This window comes from Gallinula chloropus (assembly GCF_964237585.1).
Source record: "Gallinula chloropus genome assembly, chromosome: 27".
NCBI lineage: Eukaryota > Metazoa > Chordata > Aves > Gruiformes > Rallidae > Gallinula > Gallinula chloropus.
The window spans coordinates 6,103,265-6,119,599 of NC_140112.1; the positions used below are offsets into that span (position 1 = coordinate 6,103,265).

Consider the following 16,335-nt stretch of genomic DNA (forward strand, 5'->3'; position numbering starts at 1 on the left):
CGCCCGGGAGCCCTCTGAAGGCCAGTGTGGTAGAGAGGAGCTCACGCTGTGCAGATTCATACAGGGCATGGAAGCTCTTAAGCAAAGTCAGCCTTACCTCATCCCACTCCGAAGCGAAGGACGGGGACTTCTCCAGCCTCTTCTTCCCAGTGCTGCAGTTGGAGAGCGATTCGCTCCGGCTCCCCATGGCATCGTCCTCCGTCGGAGAGCAGGTCAGGAGATCAGAGTCCGATTTAGACAAGCTGCGGCTGAGTTTAAGCTCGGCTTTGGGCTTACTCCCTGGGTGGGCTCTGCCCACAGCTCTGTCCCCTTCCTCCTCAGCACCGCCGGGGTGCTGTAGCACGTGGGGTGTGACTACAGTTTCAGGATCCGCCCGGGTGACGTGCGTGTGCTGGATGGTTGCGTACACCACTTTCTGGTTGTGGTCCGGAGAGCTGGTCCGTACTGATCCAGGGGCAGGTAAGTCAGCATCCTCCAGCTGCATAGCAGGTGGGTGGCTTGTAGCTTCCGTGCCTCCTTTCTCCGAGGAGGAAACGAGCCTGAAAGGGTCCTCGCTTATCTCACAGATCGGGGAAGAACCATGAAGCAACCCTGAAAACTGCTCCGGAACCTGGATGTCCTGACCGTCGGCAGAATCCTGGCTGCGGCTGCCACTGCTCCTCCTGTGGTCTTCAAGGATGAAAAGAGGGGGAGGGGGGAATTAAAAAACATCCAAGAAGCAGCAAAATTCCAGCTCTCCCCCTGCCCTCCCTCAGCGAGGGAGGGAGAGATAGAGAGAACAGTCCAGTATTGTTCCGCATGCTCAACTTGTACCCAAAGTCAGGGCATTTATGAAATTCCAAACACTGGCGTGATTTATGCAATCTGGCAGCTCTCCTTGTTGTTTTATTCCTGTTAACACTAACTATCAGGCCTTGCTATATAAGGCTAAGAGAAGTGCTAACTATATCCTGCAGCGAGAGCGAGCGAGGTAGGAGCAGCAGGGACGGCGGCTCCTGGAACATCTGATCCGTTTCCATGAAGGCCAGAGCGTTATTTAGAGCAGCACTCCCTGCTCTTGGCACAGGAGTGGGAAAACTTCTGGACTGGAATCAACCTGCCAGTTCCAAAATCCTCTCCCCTCACCCCCACCAAAAGAAAAAAACCCACCCAACAAACCCAACACACTGCTTTGGTTCCCCAGTGGTTTCTGAGCTTAACCTCTCCTCCTTGCTCAGGGGAGAGGAATAAACAGTTTATGTAATAATCAAAAAATCCCTCTATTAAAACAGTCTCTGTCTCTCTCACAAGAGAAACACCGGACACAGAACAGACTGATGGAGCTGCCCGGAGTACTGGCTGTCCCAGAAACATGACACTGTTACTCAGCTACTCCTGCAGCAGCATCTTTAATATCAGGTACCACAGCCTTGGATAAATCATGAATAATTGACTGATCCCCATCGCCAAGCGTGTGCACAGACACACGTGTACTCACCTTGCTCACCTTACACACGTGTATTTGGACTGTAAAAGCAAAACCCTGAGGATAACAAGCAGGATTCCCAAGGATTCCCAGACCTGCTTGCAAATTTGAAGTGCTGAAGAAACACTCTCTATACTGAGGGCAAAACACAAGGCTGCAAAGGAACAACAAAGCAAAGGCTCTGAAACGCAAAGAGGATGTTTAGACCTGCAGAGGAAATCGCCTGCTTCACAAGACAGCAGCTCTAGGAAGCCACAGCAGAGATATCCTCAGAGGCAAAAGACACTAATGAATTTTACTTATCTTGAACTAAAAGCAGCCCATTAACAGCAGCAACAGGGAGATCAGCTCCTTCCCCCCACCCCAAGCAGCCGTTCCAAACACCCCCACCCCAGAAACGAGGCAGGAAAGGACTGGATCAGTCATCTGCCCGCTTCAGAACGTGGGGTTTCATGCCCCCTGTGTCTGACGAGCGCAGCCAGTCCCTCTCACAGGCATTTGTTTACTCCACAGAAACGCTAAGAGCAGCTTGCTCAGTTGGCAGCTGAGTCAGGAACAGCAAAGGCCCGAGCAGAGGTTAACTGCCAGGGCACCGCGCCGGCGGAGCTCGCTCCGCGCCGGGATCCAGCGCTGCAGGAGCCTGTTTCAGTCTGGATCCTGTGAGTTAAAAGATTCCAGGACAGTGAAGTAGTTGTTGATTATCTTGAATGGGCATGTAAACCACAAGTTCTGCAACTGAAGCTTGCCAAGGGGGAGGCACGTTCCCTGCGGGCAGGTGGCATCACCAAGCATCGTTCCTGGGATCTCAAGACCAGACAGCTGTAAGCTGTAATGCAAGGCCAGGTTGGCTGGGGCCCTGGGCAACCTTGTGTAGCTCCAGGCCTGGAGGTTGGTGTCCCTGCCTGTGGCAGGGGGTTGGAGCTCTGTGATCCTTGGGGTCCCTCCCAACCCAGACTATTCTATGAATGCTGGACAGAAACCTTGGAAGAGATCAGACACGCTGCATTCACAGGGCAGAGCGGTGTTAAGAAGCAGCTACCAACCCAGTGAGAGGGACACAGCTTTGATGGGACACTCACATTAACCTGATGGGAAGTGAAAAACTCTAGCAAAACCATGAGCCCTTCTACTTAACCTCTTTCCTGCCTTGGAAATAATTCCTCTCATGTCCCAGCTTAGCCTTTACTGACATTTCTGCTGAAGGCAGAAGAGTGGCTGGTGGAATTTTATGTCATGTGCTGGAACGCTTGGGTCCAGTGAGAACAAAGTGCTCCAAATCCAGCTCCAGCCACTCACAAAAGGGCTCCTGTTGAGCAGAAATCACAGCCGCCCATTCATCCTCGGGCCAGTGAAGCAGGACTTCAGGACACAAGCAGCTGCCAAGGAAGGGAGGGCATGAGCACTTGCTCAGATGATGTGAGGAACATCTTGGAGACATTTCAGAGCATGTAGCACAGGCCTGTGCTAAAGTTCAAGACAGAAGAGCCAACATCAGAAGGGAAGCTCGATCTCATGCACTGTTACCACTGAGGTGCACGTGGCAGCAACACAGAGAGTTCCCAGGGGAATCCTGGGGCTTCAAAGAATCCTTCTGGGGGTTCAGCCGCAGGTGCCCAGGTCAGCTGGCAGAGGCCACAGCAGCCCCTGGCCATCTCAAGCAGACAGACCTTCTTGGGATGGGTTACCAACACAATTCAGCTGGTGTGCTGATGAACAGTACCCATTTCTCCAGGGTGCAGTGAATTTGGAGAAGGGGAAAAATAACATTTAGGTGCTAGAAAAGCAGAGGGAGCCCAGTTCTATCCATCTGCTGTTCCTCAAGGGATTTGAAAGCATCCTTCTCCATTTACCCCTTGTCAGTCAGTCAGGGAGTCATCCTTAACAGACGGGCTTCTGTCCAACACCCAAGCACAGACATCTACCTGGTCCTGACTTCTTCAGCCTGGTCCTGACTTCTTCTTGCTTTTTGCTCAAGCTCCCCAACCTTAAAACTCTCAAGGTTATACCCTGGCCTCTAAGCTTTCATAGAGAAAAGGCTCCCCATGCCACAGCACGCCAGACAACAGGGGTGAGGAGCATGCAAATCTCTCTTCTGTGACATGGAAGGCTGGAGCAGAGAGGGAGGATGGTCTGGGGGGTGCTATTTTAGAGGTGCAAAACTCACCTTCAACCTCAGTGAAACCAAAGCAAAGGCAGCATCACACAGAGAGGAACTGTGAAACCCAGAATGCACAGCACACTCCTGGGCCCAGCGCAGCCAGCTCAGCCATTCTGGGCAGAGTTTATCCTCCAAGAGCTGCTGGAGCTTGTGGTCATGTCTAGTCCCTCCCCTATTCCCCTTTTAAGCAAGGACAATAAAAACACTGCCCTGGTTGCTTAGAGATCGCTGATGTGACTTTACACTGGAGCTTCTAAATAGATCATGGCAGCAGAAATGCAGGCTTGGACCTGAGATGTGGGAACAGCATCTGTCCTCCAGCGTGGACAGAGCCACGGGCAGGCATCTGCACCCAGGCTGCAGAGCTGCCCTGTCGCTCATCTCAGGGCAAAGCAAGAGGTCTCTGTCCCTCATCCCTTCAAATCTGTTTGTGATACCCACGTCCCCCCAGAGATGCCCTTCAGGGACACCCATCCCACCATACTCTGGCTTCATGAAAATGTATTTTCTTTAAATCTCATGTCAGCATGTTTAGTCTCCCATCATCGCTTTAGGGCTCAGCCCTGCACCTGGGTGAGCCACAGCAGCCACAAAGAAAAACCCCAGCAAGAGGAGAGGCAAAAGTAGGGAATTCAGGCTGGGCTTCTTATGGAAGCAGCACAGAACCCCAACAAACACCCACTTTTCAAACCATCAGAAGGAACCAAGGCAGTCCTACCTCAGATGACTCTCCCAGGAAGCAAGACAGGCATCAAAACTCACAAGGCTTTTCAGTATTCATCCTCCATCTGACCTCTCTGAAGGCAGCAGGAGTTGCACAGTCTCCTCCCGGTCAGTCCACCACTCTTGGCCTATTTACAAGGTCTGAATGCCCTGACTTCATCCACCCGATTGCACGTAGTTTCCTCACCAAAGGGGATGGGAAAGCATTTGGCTCAAACCCCTTCTGATACTCTGCCCAAAACATGAGGCCAACTTTTCCCAGTGCTCCAGCATGTGACAGCAAACTGCTGTAACACACACAAAAGGCAACCAAAGCCAGGCAGATAATACCACATTCATCCAGCCACTGGATACAAGACAACTCGCAGCCAGAGGAACAAAGGCAGCGATCACATAGGAAAGGCACCCAGAACCAGCACGCCTGAAACAGCCTTCTGGCTGTCCTGAGAAGCCCTGCAAGGATCGGAGTCGTCCTCTCCTGACCAAAGGCTCCTCCAGAACCCATCCAGTAACATCTAGAAGCCCAGCCCCTCAGATCCAGGGCCAAGAAGGAATTCAAAGCTGTGCTCCAGCCTGCTCCTTCCCTTCGGATTCAGCGGCTGCCTTTGATGCTCAGGGACCCTTCTGATCCAGAGGTGGGAAAATTCTCCAACACTCCAATTAAGGCTTCAGTCCCTCGCTCAGCCCTCGTTTAATTGTTTGTCAAAACAACTCTGCTACTCCCCACATGCATCCTCTCTTCTGCCCCAACAGCAGATACCTTGCATTTCAGACTCAGCACGTCTGCTTCCACGTGCCCTTCTGGCATCTGACCCCAACTACCAGGAGAGCCGGAAGCGTTTCCTTTTGTTCCCAGGGGAATGAAGCAGATTTCAAAGCTGATCCACCCTTCCCCAGCAGTTATGAAACTCATGTGCAGAAAGAAGCAGCTGGTAATGAGGTGACAAAGCAAGGACAAACACCACAGACAGTCAGCAGTAAGGACAAAAGAGAGAAACAGGAGAGAAAACCAGGCAGTGCCTCATTTCCTACTGGGGCTGAGACGCCTCAAGTCCCCGAGAGGAGAAGCAGCAGGTGAAGGATGCTGTGGGGCCCTGCCAAAGCTCCTGCAGAACAGGGAGACCTGCCAGCTGAGGACACGGCCACTCGTGCTGCCATGCCCCAGGGATCCAACTGAGATGTTGTTGAAAACAGCTGGTACCTTCTGGATAAGGGGGACAGACAATTGTGTCCCCTTCTCCAGGTCCACCACGAAGAGGAGATAAGGAATGCAAGTGATAAGAAATACATTGGCTGGGCCCTTCCCCCTGGAGCAGGTCTTCACCTCCATCAGATCGAAGGCTCCACCTTGCTAGGCATGGTGCAAACTGCACTTGAAGGGCAGACAAGTCCTGGACGATGAGAAAACCCAACAGCATCCTTGGATTTGTCCCACTGCAACGCTGAATATGGCTCTGGGTTTGTCACAGACACAGCCTCTCCAGGAACCGGGGCTGAGACAGCCTGCAGTACCCACATCCTCAGGGGAAAGATTTACCCCAAGAACAAGCAGGTGCCTTTCTTCTGAGATTTTATTTTCATCTGACACGTAATTATAACACACCTTCACTCATATTAATCAAGCCTAGACACATTAGCCAGGGAAAGGAGCGAAGCAGTTGGGAACAGCTCACACTTGAGCAGCCAGCAATAGCTGCACACTGAAGAGGTGCCCAAAAGCTGCCGGTTCAATGGCTGTCGCCCAAGGACTAGAGAGCAAAGCACCAACCTGAGAAGCATCCTAACTTTGCCTCTGGCAGCAAGTGGCTTTGGCAAATGCTGGTGGGAAAACAATGACCTCTTGTGCCACCCTGTACAAGCTGGGAGTGCGGTGGGACTGGAGGATTGAAAGCTATCATGCTGCAAGGAGGAGAGGAAAAGAGCTGCAGGTCTTACAGGGGGTCACACTGAGACCTCATTATCCTCCATTCATCCTCAAAGTGAGATGTCTCCAGGCTTAGAGTCCCAAACTAAATCCTTCCATAATTCCTGCTCAGGACTTTTGAATAAAGCAAAAGATGTTTTTCCACTAAACAAATCTGCTGTTGATGTTGAATTAAAGCCAGAAAGCCTGGCAATAGCCAAAACACGAGAGACAAGGTGTTCCCAGATCCCCTGCAAAGCACAAAGTCCCTCTGGGGGAAGACAGACTAGTTCAGTACTTAACCCAGCTGCACACAGGCTTTGCAGTGAGCTCTAGAGAGGGGCTCGCTCTACACACGTTATCCCCCTCTGTTAATTTATATCTCAAATTAACTCCAATACTCAGCAGGGTGTTGATTTGAAGACCAGGGTAGCAGGGCCAGTCATCTGTGGATACAAACACCACCAGCAGGTCTTTGAATCCACCTGGGTGGCTCCCACAGCTCAAACACGTCACAGGTTCATCTCACCGTAACACCACGGCGCAGCCTCCCGACCCCTCTGCGGCTACTCCACCACACACAAGACTTGCTTATCTCCTAAGCTAAGAGAGCAGGTCCTCTCACAGCCTCAAAATAGCAGAGCTGCCCTTCCTCCACGTACACTTTGTACAGGAACGTTGAGATCTCTCCTTTATAGGAGTGATGATTGCCAGGAAGCAAAACAATTGTGATCCCGACCCCAGCCACCCCACCCAACGGAGTTTCATTGTTCCAGTGACTCTTTGCCCTCTGTTTTCCTTAAATGCACCTAAAATGCTCTGCTTTCTTGGATGCTCACTTACCTTTTGTTTTCCTATCCACCGCAACTGGCTTCTTAGTTTCTGCTGTAAGCAGCAGCTCATAAGGGTGCTCCTCTTCCTCAGCTCCACTTCCCCTGCTCCTTCCTCGGGCAGCAGAGGCCTAATGAAAAACAGCATAATGTAGAGCTCCACAAAGCAATGTCATTTATCCCAGGAATAAAGCACAAGGCCTCTTTATGCCATGGTTTAAGCAAGGAATTGGCAGAGGCAACACCTTCACTGCGGAGTGTGATCCAAAAATGTAATAGTCCCTCTTTTTTCCCCCCTCAAAAATCACTGAGCCCCTCCCTTTATTTCCTAGTATTTAAGGTTGCTGACAGCTCTCTAGCACCGACTGATTGACTGAGCAAGGTCTGCAGACAGCCTGGACTGGGGAAAAGAGCTGAGACTGTTATTCCTGTTCATCCCGACTCAGTGTTGCTACTGGAATTTGCATCGTCATTCATTATTTAGTTGGTGGCCCTATTAGGACATGGCTTAGGGGGGCTGGGAGGGGGGAAGCCCAAATCCCCACCGCTGCCTCAGAAGTCTCAGATTGAGTGTTTCTAAGCTCAGGATGCACAGTGTATTTGGGACCAAAGAGCCCTCAGGCAACACTCTGTAAACTCAGTTTAACCCCAGGATGTACAGCAGTGGCTGTGCTCATTTAAATCCCAAAAAGCCCCTCATTAGAGCTCGTTGTAATACTGGCAGCCCCTCCAGCACGCTGCTCTGGAAAGCCACCACCCATGTCCAGGGATGTGGTCCTGATGTAGGATCCAAACACGTCTTGCTGCAGACCCACATGTGATGTTCCACCCCAACACCAAGGACGAGAGGCATCACACATCCTCAGAGAGGCACACATGCCATCCCAGTGCTAAGGGGGCCAAACTGGGCTCGGTGGCACTCTGCCTGCACGGTCAGCTGCCTTTCAGCACCATCTCCTGGCCAGACCCTGGCAGGTTGATGCAACCCCATCCCAGGAGCCACTGTGTGCTAACCCAAGCCAGAAAGCAAGTGTTGATCCCTTCCTGCTGCCAGGACAGGGAAGAACAGGTCTGAAGACCACATACCCCCCAAGGAGGGCTCTCTACTGCTCACAGACTCCTAGAGCTGCCACTGTCTAGACAGAAGACTGAGAGCACCACCTTTAATTTCTTCCCCAAAGTGAAAGCATCAGAGTTGATTCATGGATGAGTAGGTACCTACCTGACCGAAGCCTAGCCAGCGTCCCTGGAAGCTCAGGGAGCCTTGGAGAGACACACAGGAGGCAGCAGCACACACAGGACTCCTACATCCCTGTGCTGCTTCTGCATAAACCCAGCTGGCTTTTAAATCGACTTTCTCAATGGGAGGAAATGGGCCATATCCAGCAAAGAAAGCATTTACACTACCTGCTTCCAGCAGGAGCTGACAGGCAGACCTGCTCCTTTCCAGGTGAAGGAGCTCAGAATGAGCAAATTAAGGATTCCTCTCCAAATTAAGTCCTCTCCTTTCTCTCTCCCCCCCCAGCAGAGCTGCAGACCAAACTTCTGGAACAGTCATGGCACCTCATCTTTTGTCTGCATTTCCCTTTCCAAGATGAGCCATAAACAAATGAAACTGAAGTTTAATTTGACAACACAGCCTCTTATCCAGCCACCAACCCAGAAGGTTTCTGCAGATAGTGAAAGGCAACACTCAGGCACCTCCGAACAATCAGCTCTTTTGCCTCTTCGCACTAACGGGTTTTTTCCATGAGGAAAGTGAAGAAGTTTGTTGGTTATGCACATCTGCTTTGACTGATAGCCCCAGCTTGGCAAGGGAATAAAAAGCCTACTTTTGAAACTGGAGTTTGGCCCAACCCCAGAATATTCAATGACTAACCATCCTGGCTTTAATTGAGAGCAGGTCTGGAGGATGGCAATCAGGATGCTGCAAGGAGATGTTTACAGCATTCCCGAAGTGGATTCCTGTTCACGCCTGCCCAACCCAGAGAGAACATCTCCTGAGATGATAAATAATGGGCAAGAGTCAGAAAATCAGAGCACCCCAGATGTAGCAAGCAAAGAGGAGGAGCCAGACCCCAAACTGCCTCACCCGTACAGCTAGGGGCTGACTGCCAGGCAGCAGCACCCATGGCCTGGAAGGTCTGTCAATGACATTGGTGGTGGATCAAGATCTCCCCAGAGAGTCACTCTGCCAGCAAGATTTTCTTTAATGGGTCATGTTTCCAAAGCCATTAATGGCAGGACAACGCAGTCCAGGCCCGTTTCCCTCCCTTGGATCTATCATGATGAATGAGTTCTGCTTTCCAGCGATGCCATGACCCAGCTCTCCTCTGCCCAGAGCTGGTTGTGGGACTGGTTAGCACTCACAGCAAAACCATTTTAACAGCAGTGGAGAGATCAGGCCACAGCTTCACATTTCAGTTTTACTGTTCATGTACCATCTGGAGCTTTACTCTCTCTATAGAAAGTCAGCTCTAGTAAAGCAAATAAATGTTAACTTTTATGTCTCATGTAGATTTGAGAGACTTCAGAGAACAGATCACATTTATCTGAACTTCAACAGATCCAGAACAGCCAAAGAGAAGCATCTGGTGAAACAGAGTTGGTTCCAACAGCTCAAGGCAGCACACACTTCACTTGATTTATGCACAACCTCCTGCATTTGGAAAGGCAAGGAAATCCACACTGGGTTTGCTGAGAAGTTTTTCCTGGGTGTCAGCAGACGTTGCCAAGACATTAGTGATTTCACATGCCCCCATCCAGGTCTCCCAGAGAGGCCTCACAGGCAGGAGAATAAAACCAAGCAAGAGGAAGCCCAGGAGCAGACTAGGAGAGCTCTAGTGTCATCAAAAAGCAGCTCACACACATTGGCCTCAGCAGAAGACAGCTTTAACATATGCTGGGCTGAATTCTGAACTGAATTCAAGCCCCTGGATCCCATTTTGCATCAGTGGAACCCACAAGCCCACGCATCTCCTCTGCAGCTGAAAGCTAAGAGAAGCAGGAAGCAGCAGCCCTCTGCGTTGGAGTCTCCAGTGGAGATGCATTTGGTGGGATCATTACGAGTGGGAATCAGTCCACATCGCTACGCCATTCAGAAAAACCTCTTCCTAAGGGAATTCCCAGCCAAGAATAGGAAAGTAAGGCTGAAGGTCACCACAGAGGTGCCCTGGAAGAACTGCACAAAGGAAGTTCCCATGGCAAGTGACAGCAGCAATGCTGCAGAGCAAGAAAGCTTCACGTTCACAATCCGACTGCAAGGGAGGCAATATCATAGCTGATAACAGCATAGCTGGCTCCAAGATCATTAAAACTGTTCTTTAAACCACATTTGTATAAAACATCCCAGATCAAGTCCCACATACCTCACAGGAAGCACCATGGCCTATCTTCTTCTCCACATGCTGATCCTCCTCTTCATCAGGCGGAGGCTTGGCAGGCGGGGGCGGACGCTCTCTCTGCAGTTTAGAAGAGCACTGTGTCAAAGCACGTCCCCTTCCACTCCCACCAACACCACGTCCATGCTGCTGTGAGTGCAGCACGGTAAGGGCCTCCTCAAATCCACCAGAGAAGCAGCTCAGTCCTAACAGCACCGAGCTTGGCAAAGGCTGCTCTGCCTTCCCTCCCTTGTGCTGCACGAGGCCAGCTCAGACCCTCGGGAGCACCCGCGGTGCTTCCATGAGAGCAGCGCTGCTGGGGTGGAAGGTGCTGTTTACACAGGGTTATTGCTTCCTTCAGGCAGTTCAGACCCACTGGTAACCTCAATGGTTAAACACAGGGAAGGTCAGCAAATAACTCATGCAAATGGGGAGAAAGGGAAGACTCATCACTTGTGTCTTAAGGAAAGAGAAGCAAAAGTGATTCAGAGACACCTTTCAGAGTGAAGAACCCGAGGGATCAAGAGATCTGTGCTGCATCCTTCAGATACCCCAAGGTGGCCTGCTTTGCCTGGCTGCAGAGCTGAACCCATCTCCTGGTCACCTCCTGCCCTGCAAGAGCTCCATCTAATGGCAAAGGGAACGGCGGCGAGGCCAACCGCTCCTCCAAATCCTCCAGCAAGTTTGGGGAGAAACTCTAGCAAGCTCCTGCAGCACGGCTCTCTCTCTTCTCTTCTCCTCTGCACTGCAGTTCAGCCTCTCCTCCTTCCTTATTTGTGACAGGACTGAGCTTATTTCACATCACACGCTGTTAACACAGCACAGCACGTTGATGGACATAAGCCACCAAGTCCTAATTACTGGATAGTACATCTTGACCTGCATCCCCTAAGATGTGGCTGAGATGCTGGTCTACTGCTTCTGACTCGTTCCTCCTGTATTTGCTAACAGTAGAGGAAAGAGTTTCCTCCACCTCTTTGCAGAGAAAGGAAACACAGCACCAGCACCACCAGCACTTCAGTCATTCACTGCTGCTTTGCCTTTTGCCCAAAATACACCCAGGGAACAGGCTTTGGAAAACCAGGCAGACAAACAACCCTGAAGGTGATGCAGTGTGCAAGGCCAGCATCCTGTCTGCCCCATAGCAGTGCTGCCACCAGTTGCTACAGGGAGAACAGATACAGCTAAAGGAGGGCAAGGAAAAGCTCTGGAGACAGTTCCAGAAGCTTTGTATTGCCTTGTAAAGCCCTGAGGACCCTCTGCAGATGTCTGCAAATAACACACCTGCTGCCAACTAGTTTCTAACAGCATGTTCTTAAAAATAGTTTCCTGAAAGCCTTCTCTTGGGCAAAGCAGAGAGCAAGAGGGACAAGAAGTGCTCCACACACGAGTTTCCAAAGCTTCCAGACAAAGTTCACCTTTCAGCTAAATACAAACATCCTGACAACCCAAAACTTACAGGCAAGGAAAGAGAAGGATGCAACCTCGGATGAGATCGGGGATGTAGAAGTGGCTACTCAGGGGCAATGCAACAGGTGATGTGAACAGGCCCGTGAAAAAGGAGAGGTACCTGCCTGCTCTAACCAGTGACAGGGATGGGGTTAAGGATTTCCTCTAGCTGGGGCACCAGCAGCCTGCTGCAGAATCGTGGAAATGGAGGTGAGTCTCCTACGGCTCTAGGGGAAGTGGAGTTGAACACAGAGCTACGTACAGGCCTGAGGCCGGCTGCTTTCAGACCGCTCGACTCCGCTTCCTTATTCACGGACTCTCGATCCGACGACCTCCCACTGGCCAGGCTGTCCAGGGAGTGGCAGGACGTCGCGTTGTATAAAGCTTCATAAGGGCTCTCCTCTTCTGGGTTGACATCAAAATCTATGATCAGTTCTGTCACCGCTTTCTCCACATCACCTGTGAGGGGACAGAGACACAGGACATCACGTGGGGCTTCGGCACTCGCAGTGTCAGCGGGAGAAACACAAGTGCCAGTGACTGGTGTGTGGTGGCCATTCCCCCCTGCATCCCATACTTATAAATATCTTCATATTTATACTTATAAATATCTTAAGGATGGGATGCAGGGGGAATGGGCAGCCCCTTTTCAGTGGGCTGTGGAGACAGGACAAGGGGCAATGGCTGCAAGTTGGAGCACAGGGAGTTCCACACCAACATGGGGAAGAACTTTTCCCCAGTGAGGGTGAGGGAGCCCTGGGACAGGCTGCCCAGGGGGTGTGGAGTCTCCTTCTCTGGAGATATTCCAGCCCCTTCTGGACGCCTGTGCAATATGAGCTGGGGAGCTGCTTTGGCAGGGGGTTGGACCCCATGGGCTCTGGAGGCCCCTTCCAGCCCCTGTGATTCTGTGGAAGCCTACCCTGAGCTATCCGGCACGCAGGGTCCGTGGCTGGAACAAGCGGTGCTTGAAGAGTCTTCTCTGCAGCTTTGGCACTTTTCTTCCCAACAGTGTGATCTGCAATGAGGTGGGGACAACAGGCTCACTGCATGGCAATCCAGTTTGAAGCCCACTGCAGCCTACGGTGCTTCCTCCCTTGGAGATGGAGGAGGAACTGGCAGCTTATTGAGTATCAAAAAATAATAACTAAAGTACATTATTAAAAATTGCTGCTCAGATCCCCAACTAGAAGCAGTTGGCCTCTCTAATCACATGCACGAGGTTAAGGATGGTTCTTTGAACTTTTACAGAGTCTTTAATCAGAAGGCTGTGATGCTCCTGAACGGACGCAACGTCGTGGAGCAGATTACCTCACACTGCAGACAGAAGTTACATCACTAGTCTGGACTCCTGGAGTCATAAAACAGAGAAAGAAATTCTATCTGTGGTCCCCAAAGCACAGGCAGAGCCAGAAGCATGGAGCTTACATGAATCAAGTCAGACAACAGCATCTCATGCAGCTGGCTCGTCTGCAGGAGCAAACAAGCAGCATTTACCTGCAAGAACTTCAGTTTTAAAGCCCACCTTTGTCTCCAGTTTCAGACTGGAGATAATACCTACCAGCCTCACAGGCAAAGCTTTAATTAAAAGTCTGCAAACTGCTTTGAACCTATAAAGCTCTCAAATACTGAGCATGAATAATGCACACCAGTTGCATATGCTTCTGATCTTTCTCCCCACAGCTGAGAGGAAATTGAGACAGCATAATTACAAGGTATGAATTTAGCTAAGATGCCACATTTAATTCCCTAACTTGGGCAGACACAATGGGCCAAGCTGCTTTATAAACCACAAGTAATCAAGGCCTTTTCTGTAAATCTCATCTGCAAAATCCATGCCCAGGCTTCACAATGAAGCGATGTAGGATCTGTGGATGACTATTTCCCTACACAGACACATAAAGGACAGTTAATCCAACACCATTTCTAAAGCTGTTACTCTGCATTCTGCAAGCAGATTTAGGCTATCCTTAATTTTAATTAACTTCTAAAGTGAGTTAAACAAAGCTCAATTAAGCCCATTTAAACTGTAAAAGTCATGCCACACTCCTTCAGCGAAGGAGCTAATCCCCTAAATCCCCCTGGAAGTCCCCCTGCAAACATTTGGTCTGGAGACTGTCCATCCAAGTTCCTCTGACACCCGTGAGACTCACCAAGGGATGTGACCTGGCCAAGGCAGCTTTGCTTTTACACTTTCCAGGACTAGAGAACAAAATCCCGTGCTTCTGCCAGCACAATCAGCACCCTAAACCTTTCCCTCCTGCCCCCACACAGAGCTACACCACTCACCTTCGATGAGAGCTGCTATGTGTTGGCTTTTCTGTGAAGGAAGTTCCCTCACGATATCCAGAGCTGTCAGACCTCTGTTATCCTTTATGTTCACATCGATACCTACAGCAATAGGTGTAGAAAAGGCAAAAGCAAGGCTATTTTCTACATGCAAATTCATGTCTTTCATCGAGTCAGACCTTAAATTTGTGTTCCTCACTGAGGGGGGGAGCTAAAAATTGCTCTGGAGAGGCAGACCTAAAGCCAGACATCTCTCCGAGGAACTCTGATCGCTGCTGCCGCTCTAGAGGGGCTTCCTCGAGTTCTGGGTGAAGGCATCACCTCAGTATTGCTTCAGAAGGGGATCATTCTCTCACCTGCAGCCAGCAATATTTGTACCACATCTGTCTTGCCAAACAAAGCAGCTTCGTGCAAAGCACTGCCTTTTTCAGTCTGCAAATTAAATGGAGAAATAGCATGAAGCTAGACAGTGGGGAATGGAGATGGAGGCGAGTTTTAGGTGGTTACAGAAGCACTAAATACATGGCATCATATACAAAGCGTGGGCAACAATATCAACAACTGATGGACAGGCTATCAAATATTATCACAGTGCTGAGAATTTGGAATGGAAAATGGGGATGGTCTCTTCAGAGTCACATGAGCCCAGGTTAGAGATGAAGAGAGGACTTCCCAGAGCTCATCAAGAAGTCATGGCCTGAAAAGGAAAGACAAGACCACCACACACAAGATACTGCTGTGAAAACAGCGTATTCATGAGTGGCTTGCCAGGCAGAGACACAGTTTCCATCCATCACTCCCAAGAGCTCATAGTACTGCAGGGCAGAACAACTTCAGCAAAAGGGGGGGTTATTTTTCCCTCCCTCTCTGTGTGTCTGGGGCTCTTTGTCCCCACTAAGAAGCAGGCGTGAAGCATGCACAGCACCAGAATCCTTCTGAGAAGCTTTTCAGAGCAACCAAGAGCTGAACAAACAGCCCAGAGCAAAACAAAGCTGTGGCTCATGTCTCAAAGGATCCCTCTGAGAGGGGGGGTTAGGCAGAGCCCGTTATCGCGACTACAGGGGCTCTCCACTCCCAGCAACCAGGCCAGCCCTTCGCACACAGACACACAAGGTACCTGGTAGTTGCTATCCATGCCAGCATCCAGGAGGACGTGCACAACAGTTTTGTGACCGTTCCTAGCTGCCAAGTGCAGGGGGGTGTGTTTCTTAGTGTTGCAGCTCAGAAGATTGGGGTGAGCGTTCAGGAGCATCTTCACGACTTCCAACCTCCCGTAGAGAGCAGCCAGGTCCAGAGGGGTCTCAAACTTGTTATTGCGCATGGTGGGGTCGGTCAGCTCCTCCAGCAGGACCTTCACCACCTCTGTGTGGCCGTACTGCGCGGCGCAGTGCAGCGCCGTCTCGTTGTCGTTGTTCTGGGGGGGGTGACAAACGCAAGCGCGTGAGAAACGGGGGGTGACAGAGCTGCCCCACGCCTCGACTCCAACCACTGAAGTTTAAATACAAAAATCAAGACATTAAAAAGAAAAACCAGCAGTTGGGAAGCAGAGAGCCCAGTCTGAAACAGCCTGGAGTGGTGTTCTCACCATCTCACACGAGCTGAATGCCAGGCAGAGACATCCCTCCCGTGAACACACCAACCGACCCACCCAGCCAAAGCTTCAAAACCAGGTCAGAACGACCACCTTTACTCAGGTGGGGAAACCTGCTCTGCAGAAAATAAGTGCTCTGTGTGGGATAGTGTGCTTTCTCAGCACTGAGGTAAAATAATCAAGGGACCACGCTCAAATTTTAGGGGTTGTCAAGCTCTACCTGGATTCCCATTCACTCTGTCACTTATTGGCAGCATCCTGCACTTCGGGGTGCCACAAAAATAACAGGCTGTGATACAGGATGGGCAAACCATAGCAGGAATTCTATCTGCTGCAGCTTAATTGTCATCATTTTAGATTTAAACTTCAATTGTTTCAAATCCTACTTATCCTGATTGTAACAGTCATCCCACCCTTGCAATTCCCAAGCTCGCAAGCCAGTTCGGTAACAGGGTGAGTTAAGGGATGGGAGGTTTGTGAATTAGAAAGCAGTGCAATTAGACCACTCGACTAACGAGCCCTTGTAGTCAAGGTCTCAGGTCAACTGAGG

General features: G+C 50.6%; 1 protein-coding gene across 1 annotated transcript in view; it reads right to left on the minus strand.

The window, feature by feature from the left end:
* Window positions 1-16,335, minus strand: part of ANKS1A (ankyrin repeat and sterile alpha motif domain containing 1A) — a gene marked incomplete at its 5' end in the record, with an annotated part of 90,305 nt that overhangs the window by 41,573 nt on the left and 32,397 nt on the right. The window contains 8 exons of the mRNA XM_084275846.1: window positions 98-669; window positions 7,093-7,210; window positions 10,448-10,540; window positions 12,171-12,367; window positions 12,828-12,923; window positions 14,195-14,296; window positions 14,551-14,626; window positions 15,312-15,608. Of these exons, the coding sequence (XP_084131972.1) occupies window positions 98-669; window positions 7,093-7,210; window positions 10,448-10,540; window positions 12,171-12,367; window positions 12,828-12,923; window positions 14,195-14,296; window positions 14,551-14,626; window positions 15,312-15,608 (1,551 nt within the window). The remainder of the gene's footprint in view (window positions 1-97; window positions 670-7,092; window positions 7,211-10,447; window positions 10,541-12,170; window positions 12,368-12,827; window positions 12,924-14,194; window positions 14,297-14,550; window positions 14,627-15,311; window positions 15,609-16,335) is intronic.